This window comes from Oryctolagus cuniculus, chromosome 18 (assembly GCF_964237555.1).
Source record: "Oryctolagus cuniculus chromosome 18, mOryCun1.1, whole genome shotgun sequence".
NCBI lineage: Eukaryota > Metazoa > Chordata > Mammalia > Lagomorpha > Leporidae > Oryctolagus > Oryctolagus cuniculus.
Window position 1 is genome coordinate 3,838,139 of NC_091449.1, and position 19,354 is coordinate 3,857,492.

Below are 19,354 nucleotides of genomic sequence, written 5' to 3' on the forward strand. Positions count from 1 at the left end.
AGAAGGCCATGCTAAGATGGCCACTGGCCAAAGAAACTGTCTGGCAACAGGCTGTGATTGGATGGTTTCGGGAACCACTTGACAGCGGAGCCTGCCTGGCAACAGGCTGTGATTGGATGGCTTTGGAAACTGCCTGGCAACAGGCTGTTATTGGTTAGGGCATAGACCACCCCTTGACTAGATTGGCTGCCTTGGCTATATAAGCTGCTGTATCCACTGAAATAAATGAGTCTGCAGGCTGCTCGCCTCTGGCCTGCTTTCACCTGACTCTGGGGTGCCATGCGGTGACTCTGTGCCTCTTGCCCCCACCACGCTCCTCCTCCCAGAATTGAATCCACAGCAACAGACATGAGCTGAGTTTGTGAGGGGGCAAGAAGCCATTCTCGTTGCATCCTTGCCCAAGTCCAGGTGCCCTCTGCTGCGTTCCTACGCTGCTCTGCACACCCCTGCTGTGGACAGGGCCCTGCACAGCCAGCTGCGAGCCTCTGCCAAGGAAAAAGAGGGGCTGAGAGGCACCTACCTGTGACCATGAGCTCCAGGGCACCACTGGGGGCCACCACACCTGGGGGCTGCCATGGTGGCTGTTGCTGTGGATTTGTTCTGAGAGGAGGAGCGTGGTGGGGGCAAGAGGCACAGAGTTACCACACAGACCCCGGGAGTCGGGTGAAAGCAGGCCAGAGGCGAGCAGTCCACAGACTCGTTTATTTCAGTTGGTACAGCAGCTTATATAGCCGAGGCAGCCAATCCAGTTAACGGGCAGTTTTTGCCCTAACCAATCACATCCTGTTGCCAGGCAGACTCCATTTCCAGGTGGCTTCCAAGGGGGCTTCCGAAGCCATTCCTGAGTAACTGACCCTCACTTGCCAGTGGCCATCTTGGTATGGCCTTCTCATTCCACCACAGGTGGCGACCACAGAGATGCGGGGGTTCCCAGGACCAGAGCCAAGGTTCCCCGGAACCCCTTGCATCAGCGCTGTGGCAGGGAGCCATTTCCCCCCTGGGCTCACTGGGACTTTATCAAGAGGACACGAGGCGGAACAACATGGCAGGGAAATGTTCTCTCCTGACATAACCCCAGAACCTGATCCATGGACAGGCAGGGCTTGTCACAGAAGCCTGAAAGAGAAGAGGAGAGGTCAACAAACTTTCTCCTTTTAAAGAAATCATTGCTTTGATATTCAAAAGTTGTATTTCTGTATAATTGTCATGTAAACATCAAACACACAAACACACCACACACACACGCACACAAACGTGGAAGAGCTAACCCAAGCTAGATAACGTGTGCATTACCTCACAGACTTATTGTGTGGTGGGAGCATCTGACACAGTTTTAAGCAATTTCAGCTGCCCATGCAGTGAGCGTTATTAACTACAGTCGCCATGACACACACTACACCTCTAGACCTTCTTCTCCCACGTGATTCTGTATCTCTGCACACTGACCTGTGGATCCCAGCACCCATGGCCTCCACTGGTGACCACCACTCTACTCCCTGAGTCCCTCACAGCCCACACCTGAGTGACTTCCCGAGTGGGTTTTCCCTGTGCCTGGCTTGTTTCACTTCCACAGTATCCACAGTGCCTCGGTTTCCTGAAAACATCCGGGTTTCACTCTTCTATGGCCGAGTCTTATTCCACTGTGGGACGCCTTGCTTTGGGCTCCATTTGCCTCGGTTGATGATGACAGCGATGTGAGCTGCACCGCAGGAACGCGGGCGGGCAGGTGTCTAAGGTTCTCCTCTCCCGTAGCTCCTCCCCTGTGCCCAACCTGCGCTAGGAGAAGGGAGCGGTGGGGGTCTGGGCCCCAGGATCCCCTCTCTGTCCCACACTGTTGTGGACAGGTGAGCCAAGGAGCCGCCCATGCGCTCAGGGAGTTGGCACCGTCGAGAAGTAAAACCAGGAAGCGGGCATGATACCAAGGGTTCGAGGGGCCAGGTGGGGCTGAAGGAGGAGCTGCCGGGTAGAGAGAAGGTTAATGGTGGATGGACCGGAAATGCCAGACGGGCTCTTCCGGAAACCTGGGAACCTCGGGCGCGCGTCCGGAGACCCCAGCCCCCTCTTAAGGAGTCCTACAGTGTTCAAATGTGCTCTTCCAGGAACCCGGGAATCTCGGGCTCGTGTCCGGAGACCCCAGGCCGCTCTTCCGTAGACCCAGGAATCCAGAGCGCTCTTCCGGAAGCCCTGCACACCCTCTTCCGGAAACTCAGAGACCCTGCGCTTCTCTTCCAGAAACCACAGACGGGCTCCTCCAGAAAGCAGGGGTCCCAGATGCCCCCTTCGATACACGGGCAAGGCTGGCTTGGTTTAGAGCTACAGTGGAGGCACGGCCGGAGCAAGTGCGTTGTGCTCTACTTCTCAGGTACCGTTGCATGTAGACTTCCTTCCACGCAGAAAGTGCCAGGGAAGAAGGAGGACGCTCCCTTGGGAACCAGGTGCCCCAGATCCGCAGCAGCCACGCTCATTTAGTGAAATACGCCTTCCCAGGAATCCAGTGTAAGTTCTCCCTTCTACGCGGAAGTTGGAAAGTTGGTCTTATAGTAGCAGAGTAGGATGGTGACCACTATCGCTGTAAAGGGTCTGGGGGAGAGATGAGGGAGGGTTGGTCCCCGGGTCCCAAGGTGGAGTCAGATAGAGGAACGGCTCTGTCTGCACAGCACAGGAGGCACCCATGACTCACATAACCTGTTGAGTGTTTCTACAAAGAACTCGAGGAGAGGAGCTGGGCCCAAACACAAGACATGACGAGATGGGAACACCCTGGTGTGATCAGCACACCCTCCAATACCACGCTGCACCTCCCAAATTATTACGTGCTCATTTAAAGGGAAAAATAGGTGGCAAATGTGTTTTTGGTGTTTGTGTCTTCCTCCTTTGTCAAGCTGAAATTCACAGAGCACGGATTACAGACCTAACAGAAATTTAATTCATGCTGTAGCTACCTCTCACATTCACTGTGTCGTGTACCCACCAGCACCTGTTCACAAACATCTTCATTAGCAGAGACAGAAACCCCAGACCCACTCAGCAGGCACCTGCACACTCGTCCCCACACCCGAGTCCACATTCTGCCCTCTGAATCTGTACCCCCGGGCACCTCTCAGAGCTGAATCAGAGCATGGTGTCTGTGACACCGGCTGATTTCTCCACGATTATCCAGACCCTCCTTCTTTTCTAACAGGAGAGTATCAGCCGTGTCTACAAATACTGCCTGTTGTGGACTCACTCATCTGGTCTGCATATTCTGGTTGCTGGCATCTTTGGGCTCATGTGAATGAGGCTGCTCTGAACCTGTGGATGCAAACACCTGCTTGGGTTCCTGCTTCAATCCCTGTGGTTATATGTGCAGGAGAGGAACTGTTGGATTGGATGGTAATTCCAAGGAACCATGTTTCCTTCTTTATTGTGCTGAAATTCAAATAACATAAAACCAGCCCTTTAAAGTGTATTATTTGCTGACTTTTAGTACATTACCAATGTTGTACACCATTAACTTTTTAAAAACATATATTTTATTTATATGAAAGAGTTACAGAGCTAGATACAGAGAGAGAGAGAGAGAGAGAGAGAGAGAGAGAGAGAGAGTCTTCCATCTGCTGGTTCACTCCCCAGATGGATTGACCCCGCCCACCCTGAAATCCGATTTCGCTCCTTTATTCTGTTACTTGGCGCAAGCTCCCTGTTGTTGGCTGATACGTGGATTCCCATGCATGCGCACTGGGAACTGAATTCAGCAGAAACAGAGCAAAAGGCTCCATGAAGAAAGAGCTAAGCGCGAGGCGCACATGGTGCGGATCCACATTTGGTCTGCAGGGGGGGCTCTCGCACCTCAGGGCAGGAGAAGTCCATAGCTGAATAGAGGAAGAGCCCCTGCTGCCCCCAGCAGTTCCCGCAACCGAATGCTGGAAGACTGTTCCCCACTGTTCTCACGCTCCCCCCTGCCCCGCCCCCAGGGCTCGTCCTCTCTGACCCAGCGCTGTCCTCTCTCCAGGTCACCGCCGGCCTGCAGCCCGGGTCCTTCTCTGGCTGTACCAAGCCTCAGCCAGCAGAAGCTCGAGGCCCAGCAGGACCAAGCCCGCCAAGCCCATGCGGATGAGGTTCTCCAGGGTGTGGTCCTGGGGCGCTGGGGCTGGTGGTGTGCACGGAGGGGTCACCTAGGCTGGCCAGACCCAGTAACACAGGACCCCACCTCCCCGCAGCAGCCTGAGCCCAGACTGCACATCTTTGTGTCTAGGGAGTCCCCTCGCCCAGCGTGGGCTTTGTGAGAGGCCTGTGCACCCAGCCCAGTTCTCTTCCCAACACCCCTGTTCCATCCACTCCACTTCCCACACAAACCCTGTGCCACACAGGGTGACCCGGGCCCCAGGGCTGAGACCTCTGCTGTTTCTCACTCCCTGTGACCTCCCTCAGGTCCCCTCCCCCAGCCCAGTCCTCCTGTGGGGACAGCCCTGCACTGACCATGAGGACTGATGAGACAGGGCTGGGGCCCTCACCTGACACCTCCAGCTGCAGGGGGTCACTGGGCAGTGACCACACACGGGTCTTGTTGGTGTCAGCACGGTAGCACCTGTAGATGCCCCTTTGGGTGCTGTTCACGGGGCCCAGGAAGAAGGTGGCCTGCCACAGCCCAGCCCCATGGGAGTATCTGGCTTCCAGGCTGTGCAGGGGGCCGGCTCCACCCTCCTTCAGCAGATGGGCAGTGCCCGCCTGACGCCACCACGGGGCTTGCCTGGGCCGAAAGGGAGGGCGCCGGGAACATCCCTGCAGGGGAAGCAAACCAATGTCTGGGGGCTGCTGCTCCATGAAGTCCATGTTTCTTCTTCGGTGGGCAGGGGAAAAACCTTACCCATCACCACCAGGGTCAGGGGGTCACTGGGCTGGGAGGGGCTGAGCGAGGTCCAATACACACAACAGTACTGCCCTGTGTCATGGGAGCTCATGGACGTGATCACGGAGAAGCTGGCCTTGTGTCTGGAGTCCTGCTGGGGCCTCGCTTCCCAGGGATGACGGCCGCTCTCTGTATACATATGATAGACCTCAGCCTGCAGAGAGCCCTGGCACCAGAGGGTCACAGGGCTTCCTACGGCGACCAGGGGGCCTGGGTCGGCCCAGATGGAGGGCTTGGGGAGGGTCCCTGGAAAGGAATCAAAGTTGCAGACCCCGGGTGCAGCCTCTCTCCCACCCCATTCCCCAGCTCCACTCCCAGCCCCTCCCAGCCATCACCATCAGCCCAGCCCCCCTGGGCTCCTTAACATGAGCTGTCTGGAGCCCCTGGGACCGAGCCAGGTCAGGGGAGGACTCACCCACCTGTGCCCCATCCCCTGGCACCCGGCACAGCCCTGGAAGAGAAGTCCCCGTGAGAGCTGTTCCCCACTCCCCACCCCTGCAGAGATGACCAGGCCTGCCCTGGTCCTCTGAGCCCTGGGGTCCCAGCTGGTGCAGGGCGCTGTCCCCTCCCGCACCTGTAGGGGTCCCATTCTCCCCGTGTCCCCAGCTCACCCAGGCAGAGGAGGGCAGTGAGGGCTGGGGTCTGGGACCGCCACCCATGGTCCCTGTGGAGCAGAGCAGCTGTGAGGGGCGCAGGCCCAGAGTCCGGCTGGAGATGAGCGGGGAGACGTCACGGGTTCCTCATCTGTGGCCTCACAGGAACGGGGGCAGCCCCTCCCCAACCTCCCCCGCTGTCCCTGAGGACGGGACCCAGGAAACAGCGGGCACTAGGGACAGCTAGGACCAGGCCTCCGCCTCTGCTGCCCCCTGTACTGTGCCTGCCCTGCCTCCCTCCCCCACTCCAGCCCCCGCCCCAGGAGTCCACTCTCTGCCCAGTTAGGGTTCTGGTTCTCCCTGCACAGGCCGGGTGGCCAAGACACGCACTTCCCTTTCCTGAGCTGCTGAGTGCAGGTGTGGGGGCTGGGGTGGGGGGAGGGGAGGGGAGGGGGAGGGCTGGATCCCGTGGGGAGGGTGACAGAATCTTCCAGGCCTCTCAGAGCTGATGAGAGCAGATGAAGAAGGCAGACCCTACAGAGGTGTGGCTGAGCTGCAGCCCAGCTGTGGCTGTGGCAGGTGCAGGAGGGCCCACAACAGGGGACACGGGCCTGGGGTGGGGTCCTGCTGGGGGCTGGCGGGCTTGGGTCCCTGCTAGGGGCTTGAGGAGGGGAGGGTGTCTTGGAGCACAGGCCCCGAGCTCCTCTGGGAACTGAGAGCATGGGATACCCTGGCCCCGGGCCAGCTGGTGACCCATGCCCCACACCCTGTGCTGGGTTTCTCTGATTGAGGGGGACTTGGAGCAGAGGACTGGGCTCGTGTGGAACCACACTCCACGTTCGGCTGGGGATTCCCAGCACCTGTGTCCTGAGCCCCCCACGGCCTCTCCTCCCCTGATCTGAGCACCTGGGCTCCGTGCTCCTGGATGACGTGGGGGTGCCGCTTCCTGAGACCTGAACAGGTGATGTCTTCCCCCAGCATCTCTGTGGTGGGGATGCCCGAGACCTCCCCTCTGGGTGGCCGTGGCTGCAGCACTCAGGTCTCAGGGTCCTGCAGTGTCCCTTCCAGATTCAGACGTGGGGACAGCACCGTTCTGGTAGGGACCCCTCCTCAGAAGTCCCTAGGAGCGCCTGCTGACCCCAGAGGTGAATCAGAAGACAGAATGGAAGACCCCATCCTAGGCGTGTTTGGGGGTGGAGCTCTCAGCTGCCTGCTCTGGGGTGGGGGCCCCATGAGAGAACGCACGGTGGCTCGTCACAGCCTCGGGTGGCAAGGCACTGACAGGCATCTGTCCTTTCCTTAGCCCTGCATCTGGTTGAGTGGAAGTCCCCCTCCCAGAAACAGGAGCTGGCAAAGCGTGCATGCAGTGGGGTTCACAGCAGAGCCACAGAAATGCAACGACCCCCTCTGGCCTCCACAGCCCTGCACAGCCCCAGGGCTCTGTGGGCTTCCAGCCCTGGGTGTTTCTGGGAAAGGTGCTATGCGAGGCCCATTGTGTGTGGCTGTGCCCCCAAGCCCCACGCATCCTCACTTCACGGCTTCCTGGGGCTCAGCAGAGGTCCCACGGAGCCAGGGACTCACCACCCCGAGCCCCCATCCCCGGTGCACATCCGGCTCCTGTCCCTGGCCGGCTGTGCTTGGATGGATGCCTGTGTGCACAGTCCCTGGGTGGTTGTCAGGGCCTCCCCCAGGCCCTCGGTGGTGAGAACGCTCCACAGAGCCTGCACTCAGCACACTGGTGAGCGCTGCACCTGACCCTGACCCTTGCCAGGATGTGGGTCAACGGGAGCGCCTGCCTCCGTGCAGGGGGTGGGTTGCTCTGTGCTGTGCTAAGGCTGGGTCTGGTGCTTTGAGGAACTATGAGCCTCTTGCCGCAGTGGCCAAACCCTGCACATTCCAGCCGCGTCTCAGGGCTGCGATTTCCCCACACCCTGACCACACTCTGTCTACTGTGTCCTCGAGAAGTGACCAGTGAGGTGGCGTGGGGGGTGCCTCTCTCTGGCATTATTTGCACTTCCCTTCCCTTGCGCTGAGTGAGTTGCACCCTTGCTTTTCCTACTGTGGCTTCCAGATCTTCATACAATGTGTGCATTGTCTTTCTGCTCCCTTCATAGCTGTCCACGGTGCACAGAGTTCTGAAGTTTTGAGGATAATCAATGCAGCCATTTTCCTGTTTGTTCCTCGTACTTTCAGAATCACAGCTAAGACGCTGTGATGAAGTCTGAGGTCATACTTACCCAGGTATTTCCTTCTAGGCGTGTTTAAAATTTTTTATAAACTCTGATTTATTTATTCGAGAGGTAGGGACATAGAGAGGAGAGACAGCAACAGAGATTTGCCACCTTCTGGCTCACTCCCCAGACGGCTGGGCCAGGCTGAAGCCAGGAGCTTCTTTTGGGTCTCCCACGTGGGTGCAGGGCCCCAAGCATTTGGGCCATCCTCTGCTACCTTCCCAGGGCATTAGCAGGGAGCTGGATCAGAAGTGGGGCAACTGAGATTCAAACTGGAGGTCATATGGGATGCGGGCGCTGCAGGTGTTGGCTTTACTCCCTAAGCTACGCTGTGGTGGGGTGGGGTCCCAGCCCATAACTGGAAACACTGGTGCAGAATCCACAGCACTCTCTCAAACCCCCTCCCTGAACTCTGTGGGAAACGCAGACTTGCACCACACGGACAAGCAGAGTAACCAGCCACCAGAGGAAGCCGGGCAGGCATCCGCACTCTTCCAGAACACCGGATGCTGCCGTCCGCCAGAACCGCCGTGTTGTGGGGTTTATGTTAGTTGTGCATTGAGAAATCCAGATGACCTTGAACTTCCCGTGCCTGAAGAAACCCTGCACACACCTTCTTTCACTTCTGTGTGGTCCTCTCAGAGGGTGGATTCCCACGGTCATCTGGGATTTTACCTTAGAGTTTGATAAGCCACACGTTTTTAAAAATATTTATTTAAAAATCAGAGTTACAGAGAGAAGGAGAGAGAGAGGTATCCATCTGCTGGTTTAATCCCAATGGGTCCTCAAAGCTGGAGCTTGTCTGATCTCCAGCCAGGAGCCAGGAGCCAGGAGCCAGGAGCCAGGAGCCAGGAGCCAGGAGCCAGGAGCCAAGAGCCAGGGGCCAGGAGCTTCTTCTGGGTCTCCCAGATGGATGCAGGGGCCCAAACACTTGGGCCATCTTCTACTGCTTTCCCAGGCCACAGCAGAGAGCTGGATTGGACGTGGGGCAGCCAGGACTTGAACCGGTGCCCACAGGGGATGCCGGAACCGCAGGCAGCAGCTTTTATCCATTAAGCCACAGCACCAGCCCAGATCTATTGATTCTGACCTCCCACATCTGGCCCCACCTGTCATGGCCTCCTTTTGGTGAGCAGAATTTTAAATCCATCCTGAGTGACAGGTGTCCCACCACATCCTGGCCCACTTGCTGAAGGTCAAGGGGAGCAAATCCTGGTGTTACCCTCTCCGTGGGCGGCAGAGCTTGGGCTCCTGTGGACACTCAGGGCCACTGAGCTGTGTGCGGTCCCTGGAGAGGAACAGGACAGAACCGCACGGGAGCCTGCAGGGCGGTGGGCAGGGCTGCGGGAGGCCGGAGCCCCTTCCCAGAATGTGCGTGGGAGCCCGGGGAAGCAGCACCACCAGAGGCCCACCAGGGTCCCTGCCCCTGAGCAGGATTCCCACAACCCCAGGTGAGCTCTTCCCACTTCCCACAGCTTCTCACCACTCATGCCCGGATCCCCCCTCCCCCGCCCCCGGGGCACAGCCTCTCTGACCCAGCTCTGTCCTCTCTCCAGGTCACCGCTGGCCTGCAGCCCGGGTCCTTCTCTGGCTGTACCAAGCCTCTGCCAGCAGAAGCCCGAGGCCCAGCAGGACCAAGCCCGCCACGCCCATGCGGATGAGGTTCTCCAGGGAGTGGTCCTGGGGCGCTGGGGCTGGGGGTGTGCATGGAGGGGTCATCAGGCCGGCCAGCCCCAGTAACACAGAACCCCCTACTCCCCTCAGTAGCCTGAGCCCTGGGTCAGGCCTGTGGCTCACTCACCAGCGGGGGAGCCTGGCTGGGGGTGCGAGGGGCTGCTGGGCTCTGGTCCTCCTGAGAACAGGCACAGGACAGTGAGGAGGAGGAGACCCCGGCCTGCTCCACACTCTGTGCTTCCCAGCCTCTCGTCTCGCGACGCAGTTCAGCGTGGTCCTCGTGTAAGTCGCCCACACATCACTCTGTCTGTGTTCTGGAGCCGCCAGGGAACTCCGCAGGGGAGAGACATGTGGCAGCCAAGCCTGGCGAGCTTCTCCCTACAGGAGCAGGTCCCGGGCCCACCCTGGGCCATGACCAGGCCCCACTGGGCTCGATAGTCTCTGTCCTACTCTAATAGACACCCCGGGGTGTGAGGCCCGTCCTGGGTGGGTCCTGTCCAGTTCTGCAATGCTCGCCCGCTGTGGGAGCCCGGCCTGGGGCTGCCGGCCAGGGCGCTGGGCAGAACCCATCAGGCCCTCTGCAGGGACCACTGAGGGTCCTGCTGGGTCAGGAGGGAAGAGGGGCGGGGCTGCACACTGGCTCCGCCCACACCCTATCCCTCCTGCCCTGCAGTCCCACCGCCCTCACTCTGGGTGTCTGGCCCAGGAGCCCCACGCCCCTTGCCCAGTTCCCATCTACGCCTCCTCTCAGTGTCTCCATGACCTACCCAGCTCCTGCTCAGGCTGTGGCTTCCTCACCTGTCACCCCCAGCTCCAGGGCGTCACTGGGCTCTGACCACACAGAAGGATTCTTCCTGTAGGAGCCATAGCATTGGAACGCCCACCTGCGGCCAGGAGTCACAGGGCCCACAGGGAACAGGGCCTGGGACTGCGCACTAGGGTGTGGCTCTGAGCTCCGGGTCCTGGCAGCCCAGGGCGCCCCCTCTTCTGTCAGAATGAACCTGTGGAATCCCAGCTGGGAGTGGCACTGGAGGGTCACATTGTCCCCTGAGGTCACCACGGGGCTGGGCAGGGCCGAGAGGCTGGGCTTGCTGTAGGCTCCTGGGAGAGGAGGAGCAGTCATGTGAAGCAGGGCTCACCCCCCACGGTACCCCCAGGGCTGCGCGATGAGAGGGGGGCCCCTGGGAGCAGACCCCTCCCTGAGGGCACAGCCTGTGGGGCAGGGACCCTGCGTGACCCTCACCTGACACCCGCAGCTCCAGGGTGGCACTGGGCTCTGACCAGCCAGCAGTGCTGAGGCAGACACAGCTGTAGCGCCCCGTGTACACCTCAGCCATGAGAGGGATGGAGAACTTGACCTTGTTTCTGCGCTCCAGGGGCATCACTCTGTCCCAGGGCTCTGGGATTCCCTCTTTATACAGACGGCACTCCTGGGCCTCCAGGGTCCCCTGACACCACAGGGTCCCAGGCCTGCCCAGGGCGATCACAGAGCCTGGCTCAGCCCAGAGGATGGGTCTGGGGAGGGTCCCTGGAAGGAAACCAGAGGCTGGGTCCCAGGACCACGTCCCCTCGTAGGCCAGGACCCTCCCAGACGCCCTCCACACCAGACAGGGCTGCTGTCCCCACCCAGGCTGCCCGGGGTGGCCCTTGTCCCATGGCGGGGGAGGGGGGGACCAGCACAGTGGGGGGCACGCTCACCTGCCTGCACTCGGGTCCTGGGGCCTGCACACAGCCCTGGAGGAGAGCTCCCCGTGAGAGGTTCGCCCCTGCCCCCGTCCTCTCCTCCCCGGGGCTCCTGAGCCTGGGGTCTCCAGGGGCAGGGCCTGGCTGTGGGCAGGGGCGGGGTCCCTCCCAGAGCAGGGTCTCCTCACCCTGTCTTCCAGTCTCCCCAGGCAGAGCAGGACCACGAAGGACGGGTTCATGGCTTCTCCTGACCGGCCCCAGCACAGCGCCCACGGCACGGGCACACACCGGGTGTGGAAGCTCGGAGGCTGGGTCCTCCCAGCATCGCAGGGCTGTTCCACCCGCAGCCCCACAGGAAGGGGCACCGCCCCCACCCCAGCCAGGCCCTCAGTCCCCAGGATGGGGAGGGCACAGGCGCCCTGCAGGGATGGGGCCCCACCCCCGCCCTGTCAGCCGGCTCCGCCCTCCTCTCCCAGGGCCAGGACCCAGCATCATGGACACGGGCCTCCCTAGTGGCCCTCCTAGTGGGCTGACTCCTGCCCCGGGGTGTCTTGTCTCCACCTTCAGTTGCTGTGCACACAGCATGCAGGATCCCAGCCCCAGGCACATTTCCCGCCAGATGTTTCGCAAGGGCCAACTTCCTTCCTGCCGTGTCCGGGCACCACGTCCCCAGCGGGCACAGGGCGCCTGCACGTGTAGCCGTGTGCCAGGTGTGACATTTCATGGCTGAAACTGACAGGATCCTTCCTGGAATTCCCGGGCCCTAGACTCCTGCAGGGAGCTGTGACAAATACTCGGGTGGTGGGGGCTGGCGCTGTGGCGTAGTGCGCTGGCATCCCATATGGGCACAGCTTCCTGGTCCAGAGCTGCTCTTCCGACCCCGCCCCCTGCCATGGCCGGGGAAGCAGTGGAAGGTGACCCCAGTGCTTGGGCCCTGCCCCAAAAGCGGCTCCAGGCTCCTGGCTTTGGATCTGCCCAGCTCCGGCCGTTGCAGCCATTTAGGGGGTGAACCAGCGGATGGAAGACCTTCCTCTCTGCCTCTCTCTAACTCTGCCTTCCAAACACATCTTTAACAAAACAGATTCAGATGGTGGAGAACCCTCCTACGGTTTTGTAGGTTGCTGTGTCGGAGAAAGAGGGGCCTGGATCCACAAGAACAGGTGAGTGTGGGGAGGGGCATCCTGGGGTGGGGGGAGCGGCCACAGGAGCCCGGCCGCATCCAGGGCTGAGCTGCTCGGAGCCCCAGTGTCCCTGCCTGGCAGGCATCTCAGGCTCTCAGGGGCGCTGAGACAGGAGCAGGCAGTGGGCAGTGGGCGGGCAGGGACACAGTCAGCTTGAGGTGAGAGGAGGGTGGGCGGCTGGGGGAAGCAGCAGGGTCCCAGAACCCCAACCCAACTGCTGCTGGTCAGCTCCAAGCCATTGGCTGCCGCCTGGCCACTTCGGCTAAGCCTGCACAAACAGCTCCCGAGCCACCAGGCCCTGCCTTCCCATGAGGAAACCACAAATTCCACAATGTTTACATGCATACCTGCGCCAGCTGGAAACACCCAAGAGGGCCGCCTAAAGACACTCCCGGGACGACCATGGGGTCCTCCCACGAAATTCCCGTGAGGGGTCCTCCCACTCCCATCATGCACCTCCACTCCCTGACACTTCCCCTTTTTCCAAATCAGAGCCTGGAAATGAGTGGTGCTCAAGCCCCACCCAAACTCCACCCACTTTGAATATTCAATCAAGCCACACCCCAGAATGAGCACTTTGCCTCTGGCTGGCAGATGAGGCGTGGGGAGGAGGATGGGGCTGGGGACGTTGTTTCTCCCAAGGGCCGTTTGGATGTTGGCAGCATCATTCCGGGCCCGTCCTGATCATCAGCTTAAAGAATTCCCTGAGTTTGAGTCGCCTGTGGCTGCCGTGGCAGAGCCTGACCACGGGACTTCCTGGTCTCCTGTGCCCTGTAGGTTGCGTGCTCCCCTCCCCTGGATGACCTGGATCGCTGAGGCCCCCGTGGAGGGTTTTCTCTATGGCGTGTGGGTTGTGCCCCTGTACTCACCTCTTTCTCTCGCTCCAGCTGGCCTGATCCTGGGGTGCACTCACGAACCCTGCGTTCCTGCACCCCTCGAGGCCTCCACGTGCATCCTTCCGTGCATCATAATGGAGGAAGAAGCCGTGAGTCCAGTCTGGTGACCCCGCTGCCCGCCCCGCACGGAGCCGCCCACGAGGGGGCCGCCAACACCCCCACTGTTCACATGGGCCCTGGACGTGGCTGTGGTTGGGTTTGCTATGGGGGCAGGGACACGTGTGTGGGGGCTGCATCACCAGCAACGAGGGGCAGAGACACTGGTGTTTGGTTGGAGGAAGGTGCAGACCAGCGGTGAGATTCAGATCCGGGAAGGGGGGGGGGTGGATACGACGGGGGTGGGGTGTGATGAAATAAAGTATTCACAGGGAGTGAGCAGGTGCACGGGGACTGGGGTGGAGCTGTCTGGCGGGGTTCACGGGGTTCACAGGTGGTGAGTGAGGGGCCCCTGCCTGCCCTGCTTCCACGCAGGCATCACGGGACCCCGAGGAGGGGACCCTGGGCAGGGCTTCTGTGACAGCCACTGACTCAGAGGGAGTTCCCACAGTCTGGGCGTGTGGTTTTGTTTCTCCCAGCCTCCTCCCTCTGACCTCCTCAGCACCTCCTCCTCCCTCCATTGCCACCTCCCGGTCATTTCTGCCCCTCAGTGCTCAGTCCCCTCCCTGTCTCAGACCCTGCTCAGTGGGCTCTGGATGAACTGGCCTCTGGGTCACTGTCAGCCGCCCTGTGCCCCGGGAACTCAGACCCGGGTCTGCCTCAGGACCAGAGTTGAGCTGGGACCCCGGGTCTCAGGCTGAGAGAGAAGATGGCCCAGGCCAGTGAGGGCGGAGCCGTGGGCACTGCCTGCTCAGCCTGGGACACAGCTCAGCCCCTGCCCTGCCGAGTCAGCCCTGACCAGGACTCAGCGCTGGGCTCCGGGCCCACGGCTGGGGGAAGGGTTGGCGTCGGGGCTCCCGAGTGTCAGGAGTTAGAGGGGACACGTCGGGGCTGCCACCCTCCCTGCACCTCAGCCAGTGCACCTGCTGCTCCGCCTCCCTTTGTCTCTGGCTGGCGCACAGCTGTGTTAGAAACACAGGCAGCACACACAGGTGAGTCGCGCTCACGGTGCCCCTCAGCCGGCTGCTGCCCGTGATGCACAAAACTGTGTGTGTGGGGCCGGCGCTGTGGCGTAGCCGATTACGTTGCCGCCTGCAGCCCGGCATCCCATATGGGTGTCAGTTCATGTCCTGACTGCTCCACTTCCGTTCTAGCTCCCTACTGTTGCACCTGGGAAAGCAGTGAGGATGACCCAAGTGCTTGGGCCCTGCACCCACGTGGGAGACCTGGAAGAAGCTCCTGGCTCCAAACACGCCCAGACCTGGTCGTTGTGGCCATTTGGGAGGTGAAACAGCAAATGGAGGACCTCTCTCTGTGTCTCTCCTCTCTATCTGAAAGATTTATTTATCAGAGGCAGAGTGCGTGCACGCGCACACACGCGCACACACACACGCACCAGCCATCAGAGGGAGACCACGTTAGAAACTCGGCACCAGGTTCGATCCTGACAGCCAGACCCACGCCCTCCTGGGAGCGGAGCTCTGACTTAGACACACAGGGACAGAGGACCAGGCCGGTCAGGTGTCGGGGCCATGACGATGCTGTGATGGGGGTGCACGACACACGTCACACACGCAAACACCAACACGCCCCCAGCTCGTGACAGCCTGGATCCCAAGCACACGGGACAGAAGACAGCACCAGGCTTCCTCTGTAGTCACGCATAAACTACACCCGCCCCAGATACGGGAGAGGATTTCCCACGCTGACGCACCCAGTGCCCCCGGTGACCTCTGCCCGTGAAACGACTGCTGGGAAAGTCAGGAGCAGGGCCCCCCACGCACAGGGGTGCACGGAACACGCGGGCTGGAGAGAGTGGACGCACACCTGCAGGCAGAGGCCCGGCGACCCAGGCGAGCAGGTGCATGGCCCCTCCTGGGCTTCACGTGTGCCTCCAGCATGGAGGCCGCCAGGGGAGCTCCGCAGGGGCGGGGCCACAGGGACCCACAGCCCGGCGAACTTCTCCCTACAGCAGCAGGTCTGGGGCCCTCCCTGGGCAGGGCCAGGGTCCACTGAGCCCGAGCAGAATCTGTCCTGCTCTAGAAGCCCACCGAGCCCCCGGGGTGTGAGTGAGACCCGTCCTGGGTGGGGTCCTGTCTAGTGCTGCATTGCTCCCCCGCTGTGGGAGCCCGGCCTGGAGCAGCTGGCCAGGGCGCTGGGCAGACCCCGAGTCCCTGTGTGACCCTGTCAGGGCCTCTGCAGGGATCAACCAGGGCACTGCTGGGTCAGGAGGGAAGAGGGGCAGGGCTGCACCCTGGCTCCGCCCACACCCTTCTCCCTCCTGCCCTGCAGTCCCACCACCCTCACTCTGGGTGTCTGGCCCAGGAGCCCAGGCCCCGCACCCAATTCCCATCTACACCTCCTCTCAGCATCTCCGTGACCTACCCAGCTCCTGCTCAGGTGTGGCTTCCTCACTGTCACCCCAGCTCCAGGGCGGCACTGGGCTCTGAGCAGCCAGCAGCGCTGAGGCAGACACAGTGGTAGCGCCCCGTGTACACCTCGGCCATGAGAGGGTGGGGAACGTGGCCTTGTTTCCGGGCTCCAGGGGCATCGCTCTGTCCCAGGGCTCTGGGATTCCCTCTCTATACAGACGGCACTCCTGGGCCTCCAGGGTCCCCAACACCACAGGGCCCCAGGCCTGCCCAGGCGATCACAGAGCCTGGCTCAGCCCGGAGGCTGGGTCTGGGGAGGGTCCCTGGAAGGAAACCAGAGGCTGGGTCCCAGGACCACGTCCCCTCGCAGGCCAGGACCCTCCCAGACGCCCTCCTCACCAGACAGGGCTGCTGTCCCCACCCCAGCTGCCCGGGGTGGCCCTTGTCCCATGGGGTGGGGGTGGGGGACCCGGCACAGTGGGGGCACGCTCACCTGCCTGCACTCGGGTCCTGGGCCCGCACAGCCCTGGAGGAGAGCTCCCCGTGAGAGGGTTTCCCCTGCCCCTGTGCCCGTCCTCTCCTCCCCGGGGCGCCTGAGCCTGGGGTCTCCAGGGAGCAGGGCCTGGCTGTGGGCGGGGACGGGGGCAGGGTCTCTCCCAGAGCAGGGTCCCCCCTCCCCGTCTTCCTGTCTCCCCCGGCAGAGCAGGACCACGAGGGCAGGGTCATGGCGTCCTCTCTGCCAGCCCCGGCACAGCGCCCACCGCACGGACACACACCGGGTGTGGACGCTCGGAGGCCGGGTCCTCCCAGCATCGCAGGGCTGTTTAGCCCGCAGCCCCACAGGAAGGGGCAGCGCCCCCACCCCAGCCAGGCCCTCAGTCCCCAGGATGGGGGCACAGGCGCCCTGCAGGGATGGGGCCCCGCCCCGCCCTGTCAGCCGGCTCCGCCCTCCTCTCCCAGGGCCAGGACCCAGCACCAAGGACACGGGCCTCCCGGAGCCGCCCCTCAGGTGGGCTGATGCGCCCCGGGGTGGGGTCGTCCCCGCCCTCAGCCCCTCCTGTGGGGTCGCAGCCCGGCCACTTCCGGAGGACGCAGGTGGGCACAGACCCGCTCCCGCCCGGCCCGGAGGTCCCGGGGCCCGACCCAGGGCGGGGGAGGCCCGGACGCCCCCTCCGCCGCGGACGCCGCTCCCACGCCCCTCAGCCACAGCTTCCCCTGACCCGACCACCCCGCTGCGGGGCCCTGAGGCCTCCCAGGACCTGCGCCGCCCCCTCCCTGCCGCCTGCCCTGACTCCCGGGGGAGGCGCCCTCACTGCGTCCCCTCACACACCCCTCTGCCCTGAGCCTCAGCTTCCCCGTGTGGGTGCACACGGACTCACCTGAGGCGGCCTCGTGCAGATGCACACCGACTCTGGACTGCGCATGCGCACGTCAACAAGGGATTGCGCAGGCGCACACCGCCACTGGCCTCGCGGACACAGCTCAACATGTGACTGTACAGGCGCACAAGACAGGACTGCACACGCGCATGATGACAGGATACTGCACACACGACGACACGTGAGTGCGCAGGCGCACGCTGACATGCTGTGCTCAGACGTCACTGAGGGGAGTGCGCGCTGCTTTGCCGCTGTATCCGTGGAGGAAGAGTGCGGACCTTGTAGGAAACGTGAACCCTGACTGCTGCTCTGCGCGGCCCTGCAAGCCCTCGCCAGAGCAGGTGGGCGAGAAGAAGCCGCAGAAGCGTCCGAATTGGGAAGGAAGAAGCCACGTCGGCTCTCTCCTGATGACGTTATCTTCTTAGCTAAGACTACCTCTCTTTGCTGATGACGTCATCTTACCTAAAGACAACCCAACATCTCAACCGGAAGCTGCCCTCACTGGTCACCATCAGGTCACAAGATCGCGGTCCACACACGAACTCCCGTCAGCGCTCCAAGGGAGATCCACACAGCTCCACTTAGCAGAGCCCAGACCTCCAGCAGCCTGGAGTGAAACAAAACTCATGATTTACATAGAAACACAAAAGCCCCATTTGGGCAGTGGGCAAAGCACTTGAATTGACGTTCCGGAGAGAAGATGTGATGACTGAGAGGTGGATGCAAAATCTCTCAGACAAAAACAGCTTTGTCTGTGTCTGATGAGCTGTTTCTTCTGGTAATGTACTGAACGCCATCGATTCTTTAGTATCAAGCGACCGGTGCCTGCCTTCACCACCGACAACCAACCGGTGTGGTCGTGTCCCCTGCATTCTCTCTTCTTATAGGAACGAGTATTCTTTGTGAGCGTTTTCTTGGGAGTCTAAGTTTACGGGAGCATCCGTCCCAGGATTTCCCCATATGACTGTTTCCGTCTCTGGTTTTGATAGCACTCTCTCCTTGCCTGATAGAACGTTCTTTTTTCCTGTCCTCGGGAACAGTGTATGTAAATTTGGGAGTGTGTGGGCATGCATGTGTATGTGTGTTTCCTACCTGAATAAATGTGTGAGGAATTCCCATGAAGCTTTGCAGCCTGGCGTTTAGATTGAGGGAGAATGTTGGATTACCGAGTCACGGCATCGTCAGGTGTCAGGGCACGTTTTGGTCAGCCACAGTCGCCTGTACGCCGGCGCCCCCAACATTCTAATGAAGCTGACCGCTGCCGACCTCATCGCACTCTTGCTGCACGGCTTCTGGGGGCAGAGTCCTAGATACGCAGGTCTGCACCACTGCAGGAGGACGCCCGGCCCCCGGTGGATATTCTCATAGGAATACAGCAACGAGCTCTGCCGTTCCCAGCCCAGGAGTGAACGGCGGAGTTCAGAGCCCAGAGTGAAGTAGGCGCCATCATGCAGTTGTGTGCTGGGACTCCTTGATGTCCCATGAGCAGACTCACCCAGCACAGGTTCCTAGAGCCGATCCCCACCAGTACAGGACATGTGGGTGGATTTACTACAACTTCCTATTCCCATGAATTCAGTTCCTTTTATTTATTTATTAAAGATTTATTTATCTATATATTTGAAAGGCAGAGTACCGGAGCGGGGTGGGGGGATGTAGTCTTCCATACACTGGTCCACTCCCCAGATGGCTGCAGTGGTTATGGTAGACCAAGCTGTAGTCAGGGGCTTGGAACTCCATCCAGGTTTCCACATGGGTGCAGGTGCCCAAGACATGGACTTCTCCCGCTGCTTTCTCAAGTGCATCAGCCGGGAACTGGCTTGCTGTGGAGCAGCTGGGACTCGAACCCGTGCTCCCATGTGGGATGCTGGTGTCTCAGGCAGCACCTTCACTCGCTGAGTCACAACGCCAGCCCAGGTTCAATTATTATTTTTCTCCCAAAGAAACCTTTCCTTTAATGAATACAAATTTCATAAGTACAACTTTAGGAATAGAGAGATTCCTCCCACACTCTCACTCCTCCTCCTCCACCCTCTCCTACTCCCAGTCCCATTCTCCACTAAGATTTATTTTCTATCAAATTTATTTTTTTAAAGATTTATGTATTTAGTTGAAAGTCAGAGTTACACACAGAGAGAAGGAGAAGCAGAGAGAGACAGAGCGAGAGGTCTTCCATTCACTGGTTCACTGCCCAATTGGCCACAAGAGCTGGAGCCGCTCCGATCTGAAGGAAGGAGCCAGGAGCTTCCTCTAGGTCTCCCAAATGGGTGCTGGGGCCCAAGCACTCGGGCCATCTTCTACTGAGTTCCCAGGCCATAGCAGAGAGCTGGATCAGAAGTGGAGCAGCCGGGACTTGAACCC

The 19,354-nt window shown here is 60.8% G+C and overlaps 1 protein-coding gene, 1 long non-coding RNA gene and 1 other non-coding gene across 5 annotated transcripts; all 3 read right to left on the reverse strand.

The window, feature by feature from the left end:
- Positions 1–1,166: 1,166 nt before the first annotated feature.
- Positions 1,167–16,096, reverse strand: LOC138846410 (uncharacterized). Of its 2 annotated transcripts, none has more exons than XR_011383878.1 (3): positions 14,504–16,096; positions 13,120–13,205; positions 1,167–3,408 (listed from the first exon to the last, which is right to left on the reverse strand). It is a non-coding gene; the product is annotated as an uncharacterized lncRNA (long non-coding RNA). The 2 variants fall into 2 exon arrangements; XR_011383879.1 differs by lacking the exon at positions 1,167–3,408 and adding an exon at positions 11,138–11,801.
- On the reverse strand, positions 4,816–5,918 carry LOC103346239 (uncharacterized). 2 transcript variants are annotated; one of them, XR_011383882.1, is made up of 3 exons: positions 5,500–5,918; positions 5,308–5,339; positions 4,816–5,134 (listed from the first exon to the last, which is right to left on the reverse strand). It is a non-coding gene; the product is annotated as an uncharacterized protein (transcript). The 2 variants fall into 2 exon arrangements; XR_011383883.1 differs by having other exon boundaries at positions 5,304–5,339.
- LOC103346238 (leukocyte immunoglobulin-like receptor subfamily A member 5) lies at positions 8,411–11,124 on the reverse strand (the record flags this gene model as incomplete). The annotated part of the gene is made up of 5 exons (XM_070063304.1): positions 8,411–9,406; positions 9,514–9,564; positions 10,185–10,487; positions 10,630–10,914; positions 11,085–11,124. Coding segments are annotated over 5 exons (816 nt in total), but the record flags the coding sequence as incomplete, so codon positions are not given.
- Positions 16,097–19,354: the final 3,258 nt, after the last annotated feature.